An 18223-nucleotide genomic window follows, 5' to 3' on the forward strand; every position below is an offset into this window, starting at 1 on the left:
GCCAATGATGGTTTGCAACACAACAGTGATGCATCCTCAAGGGATGATTTTCATGTCTCTCAATGGAGAAGATGGTAAGAAAAATGCCCTCCCAGTTGAGCCAGAAGTGATACTAACCAAGCACATCACCCTGCCTGCTGGGCCGGGCAGAGGCCACAAGGCAATGTGTCCCTGCTCTGTGACTGCTCCAGGCTCACTGTCCTCTGCTAAGGCAACTCTCAGCTCTTTTTCCTACCCTCTTCCCTCTTCTTTGTTGTCGCCATTTATGGAAGTTTGGAATTTAACTAGTTTGCCAATCAAAAAGCAGATTATGTGTTGCATGACACTGAGACAGATTATAGAGGCATGAGAGAGACACAGGATGAGACAGAATAATTTAAAAAATATACATCATTACTATTACCACTGATAGTACATGATACATATTTAACAGTTGCTCTTTGGTAAGAACAGTAAAGATGACAAGGTATTTACAAACAATAAAATAAATGTGCATTTCCTGATATGTGCAACAAAAGAACATGTGACAGAAGTAGGATTTACAATTTGCACTTCTCAAACCAGCAGAAAAGAAAAGCTGGGCTAAACCTATACTATTGCCAAAGACTAGAATTTCTTTACCTGTTCATCTTCATTATTACGAACTGCATTTAGTCAAATTATTATACAAGCATTAAAGTCATAAGGATATAGTTACTTCAGATGTTTTAAAGTTGCTTATGAAATTAGTTGTTACAGCAACATTTCAGTTACAATAAACTGCTCCATGGACTCTCCTTAATTTAAAAAAACTCTATTTTTAATTCTACAGATTAGAGAAGTTGTCTTCTATTTATTATTTTATTTCTTTATTAGGCATTTACAATCTACATTTGAGGCAGCTTATAACAGAAGAAACATCAATGTAAAAATCTAAAGACCAGCCTTTAGTTCCCCACAAACAAGTTAATGGCATGAAAAGAAAAATGGGGGTAGGGTGTACTGTTCTAGATTAAAAGTGACTTAAGAAATGTAACAACGAATGCCATGTGTGGGCCTTGTTTGGGATCCTAGTATTTTTTTTTAAAAGTCATTTTGGAGACAACCAGAGAAATATAAATAAAAATTGAGTATCAGGCAATATTAAAATTATTGCTAATTTTGGTGAGTGTGATAATGGTACTGTGGTTATTAAGAAAGTGTCCTTTTTTCTTACTTTAGATATATATTTACTAAAATATTGAGGAGTAAAAATCAAAATGTCTGGGATTTATTTTATAATCTACAACAAAAAAAAAGATGAAGCAAATATGGTAAATGTAAATTACTAACAATTGCTTATATCCATTTAAATAATGACTACACGGAAATTTACCAAATTATTCTCTTACTACACATTTAAATTTTTTCATAATGAAAAGCAAAAACAATAAAGACAGACATGAATACCAATTCTGTCACTTACCAACTGAACCCCATTTGCAAGTTATTTTTCAAATGGGAATATTACTATTACTTGTTCAGCTCATTTTATGAAATTATTTTAAGGAATAAATAAGACAGTGTTATGTTAAAAGGTTTCTGAAATTATAGAGTTCAGTTGTTATGTTCAATTGTAATATTCAAATTATGTTAGCAAACTCCTTTTGTTTGACTTTTCTAGGAAGGTAATACAATTTTAATTCAAGTCTAAGTGCCACATCCATTTAACTCAGGAGGTATCCTCTTCTAAACTAAGTAACTTTAAGTTTCTTAAAACACTTTTTTTTAAGGTCCTCCAAAAACTTGAGCTATTAAAACTAAACATTATCTATTACATTTACCTTTTAAAATCTTCATTTTATTTTTTTTAATTTTTTGTTATTTTGGGGGCGGATAATTAGGTTTTTTTCTTTGTTTGTTTATTATTTTTAATGGAGGTACTGGGTATTGAACCCAGGACCTCTTGCATGCTAAACAAGCACTCTACCAACTGAGCTATACCCTCCCTCTTAAAATCTTCAATACCATAAGCAAAGATAGTTGATCTAAAAATTTCCCCTCAGGCTTCTGTTTACAAAATCTCAGCAGTTCTGTGAGCAAATTATAGAAAGCATTGTACTCAACACCACCAAAGAAAGGTGACTGTTTTTCATTCATTGGAGCACGTATAACTTATTTGCCAGATTGTTAAAATACATTATTTATTCAAAAATACTGGCCAAACTAATATTTTTAGCTTGGAACTCTTCAAAGACGACAATACAAACAGCAAAATAGCCTCAGATGTGAACTACTACACAGCAATCAGAGGCTTAGAGAAAGTAAATAACCAAGTGAGTAACACAGCTAAGAAAATCAAAGACATTTTATCCATTTTTAGAACTACTGATACAAAAGGGCATTGATTCCTTTGCATGGGAAAATCTGCCTTCTTTCCCTGATTCCTAATGACAGAGTCGCCACACCTGATCTGACAATCCCAATGTAAAAGCCCTTAATGCAAAGTGGGGAAAGCAAGCAACTGTGGAAGGTCAAAAGAACGAAGGTTATCCTTGGACCAGGTTCTTATAAATTCAGTCTGTCTCAACCAGGGACATGCTCTACTTGCTAATAAGCAAATGAGAAAGTGCCAGATACACACGACTGACCAGATCAACCTTCAAACGTATCATGGTTTGACTTGAGGACAGTGAACTCCTCCGCGCTGCTGGAAGTGTGAAGAGGCAGACTAGTATTCCCCTACAGTTCTGAGAATAAATAAGCTTATCCTTCTAAAGACTCTCTTGATGTGAGGTTAGTCAGCATATTGTGTATGTATTGGCATTTTTCTTTCCAACCTGCCCCAGTCAAGGAGTGTATATAAAATAAAGTACATGGAAATATGACATCATTGGTAAATCAGAATGGCTGATATTTTTCTAAAAAAAAAGCCATAAAGCATAGCAGTGATTTCATAGCAAGAAACAATTTTTAAAGTAATCATTTTGAAGTTATTTCAAGATACTAAGACGTATTTCCCAAGTTTACTGTTAAACAAATGAACAGAGAACTGTCTGTGTAAGCATTTTACCAAGTTATATAATGGGAGAATGGAAGTTGCAAGAAAGGACTGTTTTGTTTGTTTCATGTTAACATGGAGAGAGTGACAATTTGATGAGGCAAAGTGAGCTTCCTGTTTGGTGAATGTTGGTCACTCACAACTCTTATCTCCGATCTAATCATAATAGAATAGAGGCAGGAGAACTCCTCATCTCACTTCCTTACCTCATACCATAAGTCAAAAGCAAAATCCTTTGAATGAGTATCAAACCATGCTAATGACCTCAGAACTGTAATTGTCTCCTCTTTCCTTCACTGCCCACGCAGTGTTACTTTCTGGTAACTATGACACCAATGGCTCTCCCTAACCACTGGATGTGTGATCCACAGATGCAGCTGTGGGCGTTAGAAGACAAGACATGCATGGATCATAACTGCTTACAGAGGATGTCCTGGTGGTATGAAAAGCAGGAATGAAAAAGGCTTGATAACATATATCCTCAAGGGTTATCTCTCACTAAAGCCTGAATGACAGACCCAGAGCAGAAAGCAGTTGATTGGAGGTCTTCACAGTAATGGGCCTGTCAGGAACTTGATCTATTTCAACATGAAAGCTGGAGCACAAATCAATAATGAGACAGCAAATCAAATCATTATCAGACTGGGATACCATTCCTGTGAGCAGGTTAATTCTGTTCACTGGAGTGCCTGACAGCAGTAAGGTTGAAGAAATTGCATTGGCAGGATTAACCTTGGAAAAAAGAGAAAAGAAGCATGGTGGCATTGGTTTAAAGCAATTGAGGCAGTGGGTGATGTAGAGAAATAAATTTTAAAAATTGAAAAAACTTAGGTTAAAACAGAGAGATAAAACATACATAGTACAGGAGAATTATGGGTAAGCTACACCACAACTAAGATAAATGTTCCTGTATTTTATGTCCATTCAGCCTAAAGAATGCTGGCATTTCAGAAGAATATGGTGCTAAGAGCTGACTGAACCATCAGTCTCTTCAATCATCATCAACATTTAAAAGAAAGACACAATAGTAAAAAGTCAGATATAAATGAGTCTGAAATGCTTTAATTAACATAAGGAACTGAAAAAAAAGAGTGTTTTCTATAAATGCCCTCCCTTCTTTCTTTTAAAATCATGCTACAAACACAAATGGGTGACTTAGAAGCAGTAAATTCAACAGTTTGTAAGAAATGTGACATTCAAGGACTCTATAAATGAGTAATTTGTTCATCAATTTTAAGTAAACTAAAACCTTCCAGGGGCTAATTCAAGGTAAATTTTTGTAAAGAAACATACTAATACAGCATGTGTTTGCTGCTGGCAGTAAATTAATGTTCAAGGAATCCATTCACTTAAGGAGCTGAGGTCTGAAGTAAAATTTATTAACGATAAAGTATAATTAAAATACATTAAAAAGACACAAAAATATCTTTTTTCTTTTCAGAGGGACACTATCACAAGCACCACAGACAGGATAACTGCCATTCTCTGAGGTTGTCGGATATTCCTAGAGTAGAGACAGGGTTCCAAACCCTTTCTGTTAATGTGGTGTAACAGCACTGTGGGCACACGGATTTTTGAGTATCTGCTACGTGCCTTGTGAGGTCCCACCAGGTGATGCGACCATGTCAGATGGCAGCAGAGGATCCAAAAGGGATTTTGAGTTCATGTTTCTATATGAAATGCTCAGGGATCATTCCATTGGGCCTTGAAGGAGAATCAACTATGGTAGAAAGGGATACATCCAGGGTGAATGTGTCTTGCAGGAACAGAGGGTCTTTGCAAACCTAGTACTGAAAGACAAGGGTGAGTATGTGTGTATGTGTTGGCTGGGGGTGGGGGTAGGGATGAGTGGAGTGCAGGGTGGAATCCTCTTCTTTGGGATTTGTGCTGTGAAGAAATCCCCAGAGGTACTTGTCCTCCAAAAGTCACAGGATAGAGACTCTCAAATTACCAAATGTCATAGCAATTAACCATTTCAGTTTTGTCCTTTGCAAAAGATATTCCCTTTCCTTACCCAGAATCTCCACAATCCAATGAAGAAGCAGAAGCAGTGACAGTCTACCTATTTTCTAGATAAGAGAGCTGGAAGGAGGGTGGGGAAGCATGAACTCCAGAATCATTCACCCCAGGTTCAAGTCCTGGTTCTTGGTCTTGTGACCATGGGCAAGTTACTTGGCTGAATTTTCACAGCATCTTAATGTATCTCTTGCACTGTACAGGGGCTAACTTAGAATAAGTTCTAAGTCATCCCCATTTTCTTGGTTTCATGATAAATAAAGGGGGCAATCTTATTTCTTATGTTTGTTAACTTGTAACTATTCAGCATCCTTGGTGTGTCTTGCACTGTACAAGCTAACAGTACTGATCCTACACTGGAGAAATGACAAACTGAAGACAAAACACATCAGGAGCCAATGCACATCACAGCTACTACATGAATACTTGAGTACAAAAGTGGGTCATAGGTTGAAATCATATAGGAGGGACCATAAAGGTCAAAGGTTTTAGACATAAACAGTAGGGCCTGTTTCCTTGAGAAAAGAGCAACAGTACACCTACGTGAAAACATGCACAAAGGACTTAAGGCTGAAGAACAAGAACTCTGGAGTCAGGCTGTCCTGGGAATAAACCCCAGTTCTTTCACGTACTGATCTGACTAAGAGAAGTCACCTAAGCTCTCTGAATCTCAGGTTGTTTAAAATGGGGGTCCCAGTGTCTACCTCAAGGCTGCTGTATGGATTAAATCAGATAATACATATGAAGTATTTTTAGCATATTGCCTAGCATATAAAAGGTGTTCAATAAATTATATCTGTGGTATGGAGGAGGGGTGGAGGGAAATTCTGAGTGCAGTAACATGTTGCTCACACATGCATTCCCTTAGATCCTCACTGGGAATGCTACATTATAAGGCAATTTGTACCGTACTTTGATATGATTAATGGTACAACATTAATGAATAAATGGAGAAAGTGCCACATCCTTCTATCCTCTCTATATATGACTAGATTTTCATATAAACGAGGCCCTGTCTAACTTTGTCATTTCCTGAAGGGAAATGTACAAACCAAATGCATTTACCAAAATTAAGAGCCCTTTCTTTCTTTCTCTAATGAGAAGAGAGACATGCTAGCTTGTGTTTTTCCTAAACTTTCCCATCATGAGCTCAAGGCAAACGACTTGAACCTACTTATAACCTATGTTAAACAATCTGTCAAATTTTATTGAACATCTCCTGTGAGCTAGACCATGATACAGATAGGAAGACAAAATCTAGTTTCTATCCTTAGCAGAAGTAACTTTCTTAAATTAATTATTCCTTATTTAAAAAAAAATTAGACTTCTCTCCAAGTGACAATGCCCCAGTGTTTAGAGCTGACATGTGAGTCCAGCATATGGGGGAAATATACACAGTAAGTTGGGCAGGGACACTGTTCATGCCTACAGTTGGAATCTAATGCCACTGTGAGTTCCAGGATGACTTTCAGGACAGTGAACAATTAAACTTTCCTGGCAAATTTCTTCATTAGGAGGTTTTTGCTATCATTAAAACACTAAGTCACATGTTCTAACCTGGCTTTTTTATTTGGTGTGACAGTTTAAGATAAAAAAGAGTGCCTTATTTCTCACAGAAGGCACTGAACATATAGACTAGCAGACACAAAAACAGGGAGAAAACGATTTTTAGAATAAACTAAACATACTTCATTCCCATGCAGAGAAAGAAGCTTCAGGTCAGATTCGGATTCAAGAAAGAAAATTACACTGGATTTTTGAGAGAACATATTAGCCTAAAATGCTGAATATGCAGTAAAGGAAAAACCTACTAGAGGCTAAAAAACACCACATTGTAAAATCCTGGGGAACAGTCAGCTTTTACTCTAAGGCTTTGTTTAAATCACAGCAAGGCTGACTATCACTTAAAGAGGCTCTCCCGAGTAGAACATTTATTACAAAGAATGCGCTTTGGAAGAGTTATAACCCACCCTTCTCAGTCAGCCTCAGAGAAATGCCCGAGTCTGTGATGACAGAGTACTTTTCATCATGCCTGTATGGATATGAAGGATCACGTTTCTTTTCATTTGGAGACAACTCACATGGAAGACCACTTCTGTACCCTCATATGTAGTCAAGAGTTGGAGGTGGCAATTTGAGAGCAAACAGAGGCTGAATAAACCAGGGTATGACTCAAAGTGCTTAAAATTGATTTGGAATAACTCTAAATCTTTGAAAGGAACTATTTTAAGGGATAAAAATGAAGGTCAGTTCTACACAGAATGAGTTCATGTCTCAATCAAGAGAAAGAGGAGATAAAGGATGGAAGCCCACCTGAAATATACTCTAGCTGAAATCAGGCAAACAGTTCAAAGAATAGTAACCTCAACTAAAAAAATTTAAATAAAACCGAAAAATATAACTTACAAAGTAGAAATCTCCCAGAGAAAATAACTGACACCGATTTTATCTATATTTCCCACACACACATTATACATATGTATATATAGTATTATTTTTTTTAATAAAAGATGGAACAATATATTTGAAACTTTTCCTGCACTTAGTTTACCTTGGACACTTATAAATGTCAGTCTGTTGACTTTATCTTGTCACTTGTAATGGCTGCACAGCATCTTACTAATGCACGGCCGAAACAACTTATGTGAACTATTTCCTGCTGACGGATATCTGGGTCATTCCCAATGTTTCACTATTTCAAACAACGCTGAAATGAAGCCTTGTGTTAAAGTATGTCTAAATTCATAGACGTTCCTAGAACGAGAACTGTTGAAACAAGGGGCATGCGTATACTTCCCAATAAGCAACTAGATTTTTATGTAATTTTCTGAAGGAAAAAAATGGGTAATCATTTTTCACAAAGTGCTTCATACTCACATGTAAAATTAAAAGTAAGAAATGAAAGGGAAATCAACCCAGCAACAAAGAAGAAAGAAAAAAAGTAACAACACAAAAGCCTGGTAAATAGGAAACAAAATAAAATGGCAAGAATAAGTCCAAATATAAATGAAATGGCACAAAGATGCATATATATGTTGCTATGAAAAGATAATCTCAGATTGGATTAAAAGTAAATACACTATTCCATCGACCCGTATGTCTATCTTGATGCCAGTACTACACTGCCTTAATTATTATAGCTTTGTTAAGCCTTGAAATCAGAACTGTCTGTTTAGTTCTGCAGCTTTCTCCTCCTTTTCCCCAGTTGCTTTGTCTATTCTGAATGCTTTTGCATTTCCATAAAAATTTTAAAATCAGTTGTCAATTTCTACCAAAAAAGCCTGCTGGGATTTTCATTGGGATTGCATAGAATCTATAGATCAATTTAGAAAGAACTTAAATTTCAACAGTCTCTGGAAGATTCTCAAATATTTGGAAACTAAATAATACACTTCTAAATAACCCTTAGATCAATGTAAAAATAAAAAAAATTAGAAAATATTTGGAACTGAACGTGAATAAAAATGCAGCATATCAATTAAAAAAAGGAAACACAGTATAAAAGTTAAATATAAAAGACATATCTCTACAATATGAAAAAAGAACACTGTAGGTAAAGGGATGGAAGACAGTATACTGAGCTAATTATGACAAGAAAAGAAAGCAGGCATGGCAGGAACAGACAACAAGAATTCACTTGTTGTATTTTATGCGCTATAATGGTGTCATGGTTATGGTTTTAAAAAGTCCTTATCTCCTAGAGACTCACACTGAAGTAGTCACAGATTAAATGATACCATGGATTTGCTTTAAATCTGGGCATGGGGATGTGGGTGGGGTGGGCAGTAGGTAGGGGTAAGAGTGAAGGGAGATTGGCCATTTGATGATGATGTTGACGCTGGACAACAGTATGGGCTTTATTATGCTATTCTCTGTACTTGTGTAGCTATTTGAAATTAAAAATAATTTTTTAGAAGAACTCAAGTAGAAAATACATGACAAAAAGGAAGGTATATTGTTAAAACTATGAGGTAGTTGGACAAAAACAAAGCATCAAAGTATATAAAGCAAAACCGATAAAAATGCAAGGAGAAATCATGAGAACATTTTACGATTTGTCAGCAGTGGAGGATCCAGCAGAACAGAAGTAGTAAAGATACTGATGAACTAATTATACACTTAGCAAGCTATCCACTTCTCCACACTCACACACATTCACGTGTATTTGTGCTATGGGAGTATTCTTTTACTGTTAGAGAACATATTCACGTGATACTTGGACAATCAAAAATACGTTTAAAAAGTGAAAAGCGATATTTATACTGTATTTGGCTGTGGTAAGCTTTTTAAACATACTATGTCGTTCCATCTCACGTAAAACAGTGAGGCTGGTATGAAAGCAAGGGGAGAGGTTCAGCCCTCCGTCCCAGGTCACTGAGATGGTAGGTGACAGTCAGGGCCTGCACTCACCCCAGCCGAAGGCCAGAGCCTTACCACACTGCCTCACACAATTCTTGATAAAGAAGATTCAAGATTACCAGAGCCTTACTTTCAATTTCCTCTCCAAACAGAACACTTACGATTTTAATGATTAAAAATAAGATTTTAGTAGAAAAATGGATGCAGAATACTCTTAAAATGACCAAACTTTTATCTGAGTATGTCCTCCTGACACCTCATTTTACTAAAAAAAAAAAAAAAAAAAAAAAAAAAATCATTCTTGTCTGAAGGCTTATCCACTTTATAGGAATTTTCATAAGTATTGTACATAGTGGGTTTTGTTTGCTTGTTTAATGTGATTCAACTGTTTAAATCCCTGGAGTGTGATTTTGTCAGAGAACAGAGTTACTTCACTCCATCTAACTAATGTGTGAGTATAAATAAAGAGGAGGATTTTTTTAGGCCACTGGTATTTCTTCACACTACCAGACGTTGCCTCTACGACTTAGGGGAAGACGCACTTTCCTAAATATCCACCAGATGTGGGGCAGCACTTCACTCAGAGAGGCTGAGGACAAACAATTCTCTTTATGCAAATGCAAAGTACTTTACTCACCCAATTCGTATTTTCAGCATGCCACTGAATAACTCAGGGTTATTGGAGATGATCCAGCCAATGTGGATGACCAGCTCTTGCTGAAGGACCGCCTCCCTCTCATCATTGGTGTTACACTTGTAATAGATGATGTTCTTAATCACTCTTGGAGACAAAGGATTAGAGATAACCTCTTCTTCATGCCCAAAGGCACCCAGAGTTACCTACAGGTGGCAACATTTTATTGTAAAAATTTCCTAGCTACCAACAGATCAAAGAAAAAACATTCAAGGCTCAGGATGACTGGCAGGCTGAAATTACTCTATGCCAGCTAGAAAATTAGGTAGAATAACTGTTCCTGCTGTTTATTAAAATGGCTTTCAAAGCATGACTCCCGCTGGAGTTCATGATGGTTCAGTCTGGTCTAAAATATAAGGGCAGGTGAGGGTTCCAGTTAGGGGAGTGGAGGAGATTGGATAAAAGCACGGAAGGAATATAAATAACCATTAAGATAAAATTATTCTGAATGACTTTAATACGAGAAACTCCCCAGAGAAACCAGAATACCCTGAATAGTTTTACTTTACTGCACGGTCTACACAATTTAGCATCTGGGAGTATATTCTTCACTTCTTTTACAGTTCCTCATGCGGAACTTTCTGCTCTTTAACAACACTGTAACCTTTTCAAAGGCAAGTGCAAGGTCTTGGAGCTGTAGCGTAGCCCCACTTTTCCCGGCATAGTGCCAGGCACCTAGTGAGTGTTAAAATGCTTGTTGATGCGTATCTCGCCCGTGGAGGGGAACACACGAGGCTGCTCACAAGCCTGGGAAATGAGAAAGCACAGAGGGAAATGGCAACGAAAATTCAAAGCCGAAAGTGCTGTAGAAGCTGGGCAAGAGGATTACTCTGCTCTCCCTTTCTCCTCTGTTCTCGGCATTTTGCCTCCCAGAAGAGTCTGCGGCCCCTCCTTCCTCCTCATTACCTTCCTCCCGCTCTCTTCGTTGGACAGTGCACAATTATAAGAGGCAGGAGAAAGAAGAGCAGATCAAAGGGCCCTTCTGTTTTCTGAGATGAGGGGAGAGAGCAGAAGGTGGGTCTTTTGCCCCAACTTTGTGGTGGAGGGAGAAATGCTGGTTTATTGTAACACAAGTGGTACCAACCAGTTAGTCCAAGTGTGATTACTAGTATTAAAATGTCAGTGTTTAAAGAAGAAAACAAACCGAAGGCACATCATTGCCTCTGCAAGCAATGATGACTAAACCCCTATTTTATTCCAGAGAGCTTGCGGTGATCTGAAGGTGCTTCGTAGAAACAGTTTTACTTCAGTTCTTAGGGTGGCATTTCATAAATGAGTGAAAGCAAACTTGGAATGCTCCATTCTCATTTCTTTCTTGTGAAGGGGTAAGATGCAGTCAATGAATGGACTTCATACACCTAAAGTGGAGCTGCCAGCCTCGCAGGTACCCAGCTCCACGTAAGTGACTGTTTCCCTGGGAGATGTGCCGGTCTAATAGGCAGTGGTCCAGCTGCAGCCTCAGGACAGGCTCCAGGCCTTCAGGGTGTGAGGAGCAGACTCTCAGCATCACAGGCTGTCAGCCACTCTAGATCTTCCCTAGAATGGACATGACCAACACTAACCTACCCCTTCCCCACCTGTCAGGTGCAAACGACCTTCTTGTATGCTCACATGAAGCAGAACGAACTATATTTTCAGATATATACTACACAGGCCTAAAAGCCAAGGAAAGACAGCTCCCCCTAATCTGTTTACTTTCTTTCAGAGGTGGCTCAGTCCAAAGGACTCTGTGGTGAGATATGAGTGCTGTGGTGAGGAAAGGCACTGGGTAACTTATTTCCTGTGCCTTGGTCTATTCAGTTAATGGATGAGGATGAAAATTCTACCTCTTAGTCATTTGGAGAAAACAGAAAATAACATGTGAAAAGCGATTTAAATTTTTCTCAAGAGTTTTTTAAATTGTCATTAAATATTACAGACTAAAATAAATAACTTATTCTTTCAACATTTCAAGAGCTAGATGTCAAGATGGAATAATTTCACTCTTAATGAGTTAAGAGCCCTCAGATATGAGCAATGGGTTGATTCCATTAAAGAGGGTTAAAGTATTTCATATTATTAAAGCTTATTATATTCCAAGGTTAACTGTCAGGAAGACAAAACAGGACACATGTATTCGCAAAGAACAGATAGAAAGCAAACAGGTTTTCATTCCAAACAGATGATGATGATTTAGCCAGGTAATTAGAGCTTATGGAAAACAAAACAAAAAATGAGCAACCACATTCCACTCCACAGACCCACATGCAGAGGCTCAACTCAACCCACGTTCACCAAGTGCCTCTCCAAGGCATGCTGGGCACACTGGGACAGGTGCTGGCCAAGACATGGGCCCTGACCTCCAGGGGCTCACAGCCTACCCTGGGGTGAGAGATACACATTCAAATGAACAGGGATCCAGAGCAGATAATAAGAAGTGTCACAGGCCAGTTGGGAGAACCCTGAGGAGGGAGGGACTGCTAACTGGAGATGGCTCTGTGTGGAGGAGCTGGGAAGAGCTGGCCTTGGTAGGAGGGGAGGAGCTGGAAGGAGAGGTGCCCCAAAGGGTTAAGGATCTGGGGAGCCAGCGTATGTCTAATGGGGAGAAGAATCTTAAGTGGAGCAGAAGGGAAAATGTGCCCTTCACTGCTCCCTCTCTTTGCTCCGCCTCTTTGCTCCGCATATCCTAAGCCTGTCTAGAGTGCTTCAGTGGGTATCATTCAGTTTTCTTTGTCAGCATCTTCACGGATCTCAAGTTAACACAGGAGTTGAAAATTAAAGCTCTAAGGTGCAGGTATTCAGTAACTGTGCATCCTTAGACTAGATTTTGCTTGGGGAAGGTGCCTTTTGTAGAAATGCCTGAGTCATTCATTGGTGATGTGGTTATGAGAGGCCTATGACACTCAGGCTTGCCAGATTTAAAAGCCAGGGTCCTGGGGTGTGCTCAGAGCAAGGGGCATAAAGAAATGGCTCCTTTGTTTATAACAACAGGAATCTGGGTTCATTGTGACAAGGGGCACAAAACTTGGGGCCTTCCTATGAACAAATACCCTACATGTGGCCCCCTGCACTTCCACATGGCCACTGGGCAGGGCCAGTGGACAGGGCTCAACACTGGAAGAAACGCTGTCATATTTAGTGGGGGAATTGGCCACCTAGAGCCTGTCTGGTCCATCTGTGGGTGGGCCATGAGTGGTCTTATAGACATGAAGGCTTTGAACCTCTTTTCCAGGGAAAAAAGAAAGATTCCATACGCCATTCTGGAGTGGAGTTTTTTAGAGCAGTGAAAATACTTTGTATGACATTATAACAATGGATATCTATGTCATTATACTTTTGTCCAAACTAATGTGAACTGTGGACTTTGGTGATTATTATGTGTCAAAGTACATTCACTCTTAGCTAAAAAAAAAAAAAAGTACCACTCTGGTAAATAAAAATAATGACTGTGCATATGAGTGGAGAGGGGGTATATGGGAAATTTATGTACCTTCCTGTCAATTTTTTTGTAAACCTAAAAGTGCTCCCCCAAAAAGTCTTAAAAACAAGAAAACTCAGGGTAGACATTTTTAGCAAAACCTTGGTTTCAGTTATATACATATATATGTGTGTTTGTTGGATTGTGATATAATATGTATTTTTTAGGTCAAAAAAGTTTGCAAGCCACTGTAATTAAGTTACATTGGCAAACAAAAGTAAAAATTAACCTCAAAAATAAAATAAAATAAAAGCCAGGGTCCTACTCAGAAACTTCTGTAACTGACCGAGAGTCTGAAAATCAGATACTTACCTGTTTGCCCTGCACTAAAACATTAGTAATGGATGGGGCCAGGCTGTCCACTAGTTTACTTAAAAGACTTGCTGCATGGCGTACCACCGACCTGGGGGCAAAGAAGAGAGCAGGCCAGAGGTTGACAAATCTAAAAGATGATGAATGAATGGAGCCCCTGAATGGGGAGACTTAAAAATATGTACAATCAGGTCCTCACATAATAATAGGGAAGAAACACTGAGCCCAAGATATTGGATCTAACAGCTAAAATCTCCTCGACTACAGGACCATCTAAAAGTATAGAGAGGTCCCTCATCCTCACCTCTGCCACCAGATTATTCATACCATTAATAATTTAAAAATAAAGAAAAGGTCTCCCAACTACCCCTTTGGTGGGGAGCGGTCCAGGAGGCGGAAATGAGTAATCTTAATTAATGATCTGAATTAAACAGATCATTATTAAGTCTGTCACTGGTACATACCATCAGTTCCTATAACCACTTTAAATCATGTTTCTTTTGGGGCCTAGATAACCAAATCCTGGATTAGAGGACTCACTAAGTACTCAATTTTAGGAAGTGATACAATGAAATACCAGCATTTTTTTTTCTTGCCAGAATGTTGGAGGAAGGAATTCACACTGTTATTTTTACATTTCTGAAAAAGTCTTAAACTGTAGGGAGAACAGATTTTTAAGCACAGCACATGCAATACATAAGACATTTTTTTTTCCACTCAAAAGTAAAAATTCATATGGAACTTTTAGACATAGAAAATAAAATGAAAATGCAGGTTTAAAACTGTTTTCTTGTATTTCAGGACATCCATGGAAGCTGACCTATAGAAACACTTACATTGCTTAATCTCAACATAGATGAACTAGTAGAAAATTTAGTCATATCTGATAAAGTTAGTGAAACAAAGACTTCTTACGAAGCTTTCACCCACACACTATAAGAACAAAAGACATGTTTAACCCTTAGAACGCAAATAAGCCGACACGTTTCAAGCAGCTTGACTTTCCACATTTTGTGCATGTTACCTGTTTCCCATGTACCAGAAAAGTAGTAATGTGTGGGGCTATAGAGGAAGAAAATTTCTGGGTAAATGCAGCCCCGTAGCGCACCGCCAACCTGGGTGTGTCAGTGGAAAGCCATGAAAGGGAAAATACAGTAAATAAAACTTCTAGAAGTTTGTTCTTCTAAACATAATAGTCAGGGCTCTAAATGTTTGCTAACGATTTATCTAAAATGCAAGTATAAAACATACAGCAAAAATAGGTATGGTTAGCTGAAAATAAGACTACAGCCCACATTTGAAATTGACTGACTAAAAGGCAAAGGCTATTGGTTTGCATGCCTTACTGTGCTGAGAATCTACAGCGAAAATTTGAGTCTTAACCACAGGATTATTACATTATTTTTTCTGGGTCGGAATGGTATATTTATTATAAATCATAAAGTTGAAATACTGTAAGAGACTGTTTTGTCTAATCCACTTATTTTAGAGATTAGAAAACTGAAGCTGAAGTTAAGGGAGTTTCCTATGACACTGCCTCAGACTTCTTTTTATTTCAAAATTAGGTAATAATGGGTCATTAAAAAATACATATGTATACTCTCACTTTCAAAGTGTTAGATTCTGCTAGTAAAACTGTTAGAATTGCTTCAAAAATACAGAGGGCATGCATTTAGGCATACCTACCCCACTGTGAATTTAAACACTTTAATCTCAACTTACCTAATTTTTTATTGGAAGAGACTATCTCTGCAGAACATACCAGTTATTATATATTATGAAGCAACTACAATCACTGGGATTCATTCAATTTAAGTTGTAAGAGAACTACCTTCTAAGTATATTATTTTTTTGCTCATGATTAAACAAAACACTGGTCTCTTTCCATGACCTTCCACAAAGAACAGGTTTCCCAAACACAAATCAGAACCTATAGCAACTTGCTGGGACACAGGAAGTGCAGGGTGGGAGTCCTCAGAATGTCATTTCAGTATATCCTCTCCAGGTTCTTTCCCTGTGGAAGTCTTTATTCCCAGCCATGTTTTAAATATCTTGGGAGAGCTAGGATAAAATGGAATGGAGGCAGGCTCACAGGGCTATAGCCCTGGAGTTTAAAAGTAAAAATTAGGATGAAAAACCATCTTTAAGACTGGTCCATTATCTTTAGGCTATAGAATAAGACAACACAAAAAATAAAACAGAATGACAAGGACGCTAATACGAACCAAAGTTTTTTGCTGCCAGCTCTTCTATAGATTCTCTCAATGTGATCAGAAACAGTACCTAGACATTGGATAATAGAGTCTTTGTTGAAAAAAGCTTTTAATTAAATGCATAACATTTATTCTCCTTTAAAAAAAACACTCTTAAATTTGCATTTTGTTCTACTAGAGTTAATACCTCTGCCCATTTGTGTTCTGAACTGCCTGACATATTTAAGTAAGTAACCCAAACATAACAGTGTGAATGTCCTCAGCCCTTGTTACAACTTAGTTTGAGTGTAATTTTGGTGAGTACTTTATTTCTTGAAATTTATTGTTTTCTTAATTAACATACAATCTAACTTTTTAATAAATAAAAATACCTTATTTTAATTGACTACAGAAAATAAAAAACAAAATACAGCAAATTGAACAACTACTTTAGACTCTGAATATATATAATTCTTCATTTATTTGTTCAAAAAAACTCTATGTTGAGTCTGTTATGTGCACAATCATATACCAGTGCTCAAAAGATACCACTGGGCTTCATTCTTTGGCAGCAATTTACACGTGGTCTGGCCTCATGACTAGTTTGTCAATAAATTAACCATGTGACAGGACAGAGCCCAAAAAAAGAAATGAGTAAAGAACAAGATTTTAATCATTTTACCCCGAACTTATTTTTATAGCTTTATAACAAACTGGATAAAATTTTATTTAAATTCTGTAGATGTTTATGATTTTCACAGTATAAGGTTTTACAGATTTATAACATTTAAAGTCTTTCAAATATCAACTAAAAGACAGTATTCCTTAGTTTATAAAAATGGTTTAAAAATAATTCTCTCAGCATTTATTATAAACTGTTTTATATAAATTTTGCTTTATTTTAAAGCACTACTAAAATAACCATTCTGAATTCTAGGTTCTTCATGAAATGTTTGCTTTTTAATGATCTTATTATTTTCAAGTACAAGTTTTGATAAATGTCCTCAATATAATCGGGATTCTGTTTATAGTTTCAGTTTCAAGATTAATTAGAAACATGAAAGATTCTGTTTGAAATTTGCTTAGAGTTCTTCTGCCTTTATTAAGTTAAAAAAAATTAAGACAATTCAATGCACATGGATAATACCTATCTTTAGCTACAATAATGCAAAAACTAAGTAGATCTTATTTGAATAAACAATTATGTTTACTACCAGAACTATAAATCTTATCAATTACATTGCTATTTAGAATATTGGCTCAATTTCAATTTTAACCAAATCAATATGCCTCTCTCAATAGAGGATTTTCAGATGAGCCAAAAACTTTGAGTAGCTAGACATTAAGTACTTGAAATATATTCTACATTATTCTATATTATACAATGCTAGAAGTAGACCGTGATGTAGAATTCAAAGATTCCTCAACATACAAGTATGGATTTCAGATATGACTGGGTTTCATCCTTAATGCAGAGTAGACATGAACACAATTAGAAATGATCTATTTTTGTAAACAGTCTTTAGAGCACAATTCTATTAAATGTCATGTAATTCCAAATGGCTTCCGCAGACCATAAAGGAGCTAATTTTTATAGCTATAATGATTCTGTACTGTTCTTGAAAACATACACAAAATAAAACTGGAAACAGAAACTATCAATAACTATGGAGTCACTGGAGGTTAACAGTCACAGGCAGAATCCAGGCTCCAATATCATTCAGACAGAGAAACAATCAAGCATCACTGCATAAAAGCAATTTGGGAGTTCATACATCTAACAGACTACTCCACTCTAGGGGGCATGAATGAACATTTTCCACTTAAAAGGTAAAAAAAAAAAAGGTTTAATTGAGGAGAAAATAACTTGGAACATTTTAGTGGATATTCGTTACGCATATTTGATATATGTTCAGAACGGAGAGGTCCTTGTATTTAAAAATGTTCCGTTAGACATGTACTCTTACCATCCTTTGTGATGAAGTTGGGGCCTTCTCTTTTGAGCAGTGTACCCAGCAGGATGGCTTGGCTAGCCAGGCAACTACAGTCCTGAAAATATAAATCACTATGAGTAAGTGGAATGAAATGGATACAAAAATTACCACAGAGAGTAACTAATCTTGAAATCACATGATGCAAAGAGGAAATATTCTGCTATGCAACTGAGAAAAGAT

At 37.1% G+C, this 18223-nt stretch overlaps 1 protein-coding gene and 1 non-coding gene across 5 annotated transcripts in view; one reads left to right on the forward strand and one right to left on the reverse strand.

Annotated features, from left to right (window-relative positions):
• PHKB (phosphorylase kinase regulatory subunit beta) overlaps positions 1 to 18223 on the reverse strand; it is a 164428-nt gene that overhangs the window by 14852 nt on the left and 131353 nt on the right. For 3 of the 4 annotated variants that reach the window (XM_031458514.2, XM_031458512.2, XM_064489193.1), the window contains 4 exons: positions 18017 to 18098; positions 16083 to 16140; positions 13858 to 13948; positions 10032 to 10234 (listed from right to left, as the gene is read on the reverse strand). In XM_031458514.2, the coding sequence (XP_031314374.2) occupies positions 10032 to 10234; positions 13858 to 13948; positions 16083 to 16140; positions 18017 to 18098 (434 nt within the window). Of the gene's footprint in view, positions 1 to 10031; positions 10235 to 13857; positions 13949 to 14881; positions 14973 to 16082; positions 16141 to 18016; positions 18099 to 18223 lie in introns of all 4 variants that reach the window. The other variant, XM_031458513.2, reaches the window with a different exon arrangement.
• LOC116155025 (small nucleolar RNA SNORA11) lies at positions 13003 to 13126 on the forward strand. Its single transcript, XR_004139058.1, has one exon. It is a non-coding gene; the product is annotated as a small nucleolar RNA SNORA11 (small nucleolar RNA).

Source organism: Camelus dromedarius, chromosome 9, assembly GCF_036321535.1.
Source record: "Camelus dromedarius isolate mCamDro1 chromosome 9, mCamDro1.pat, whole genome shotgun sequence".
Lineage (NCBI taxonomy): Eukaryota > Metazoa > Chordata > Mammalia > Artiodactyla > Camelidae > Camelus > Camelus dromedarius.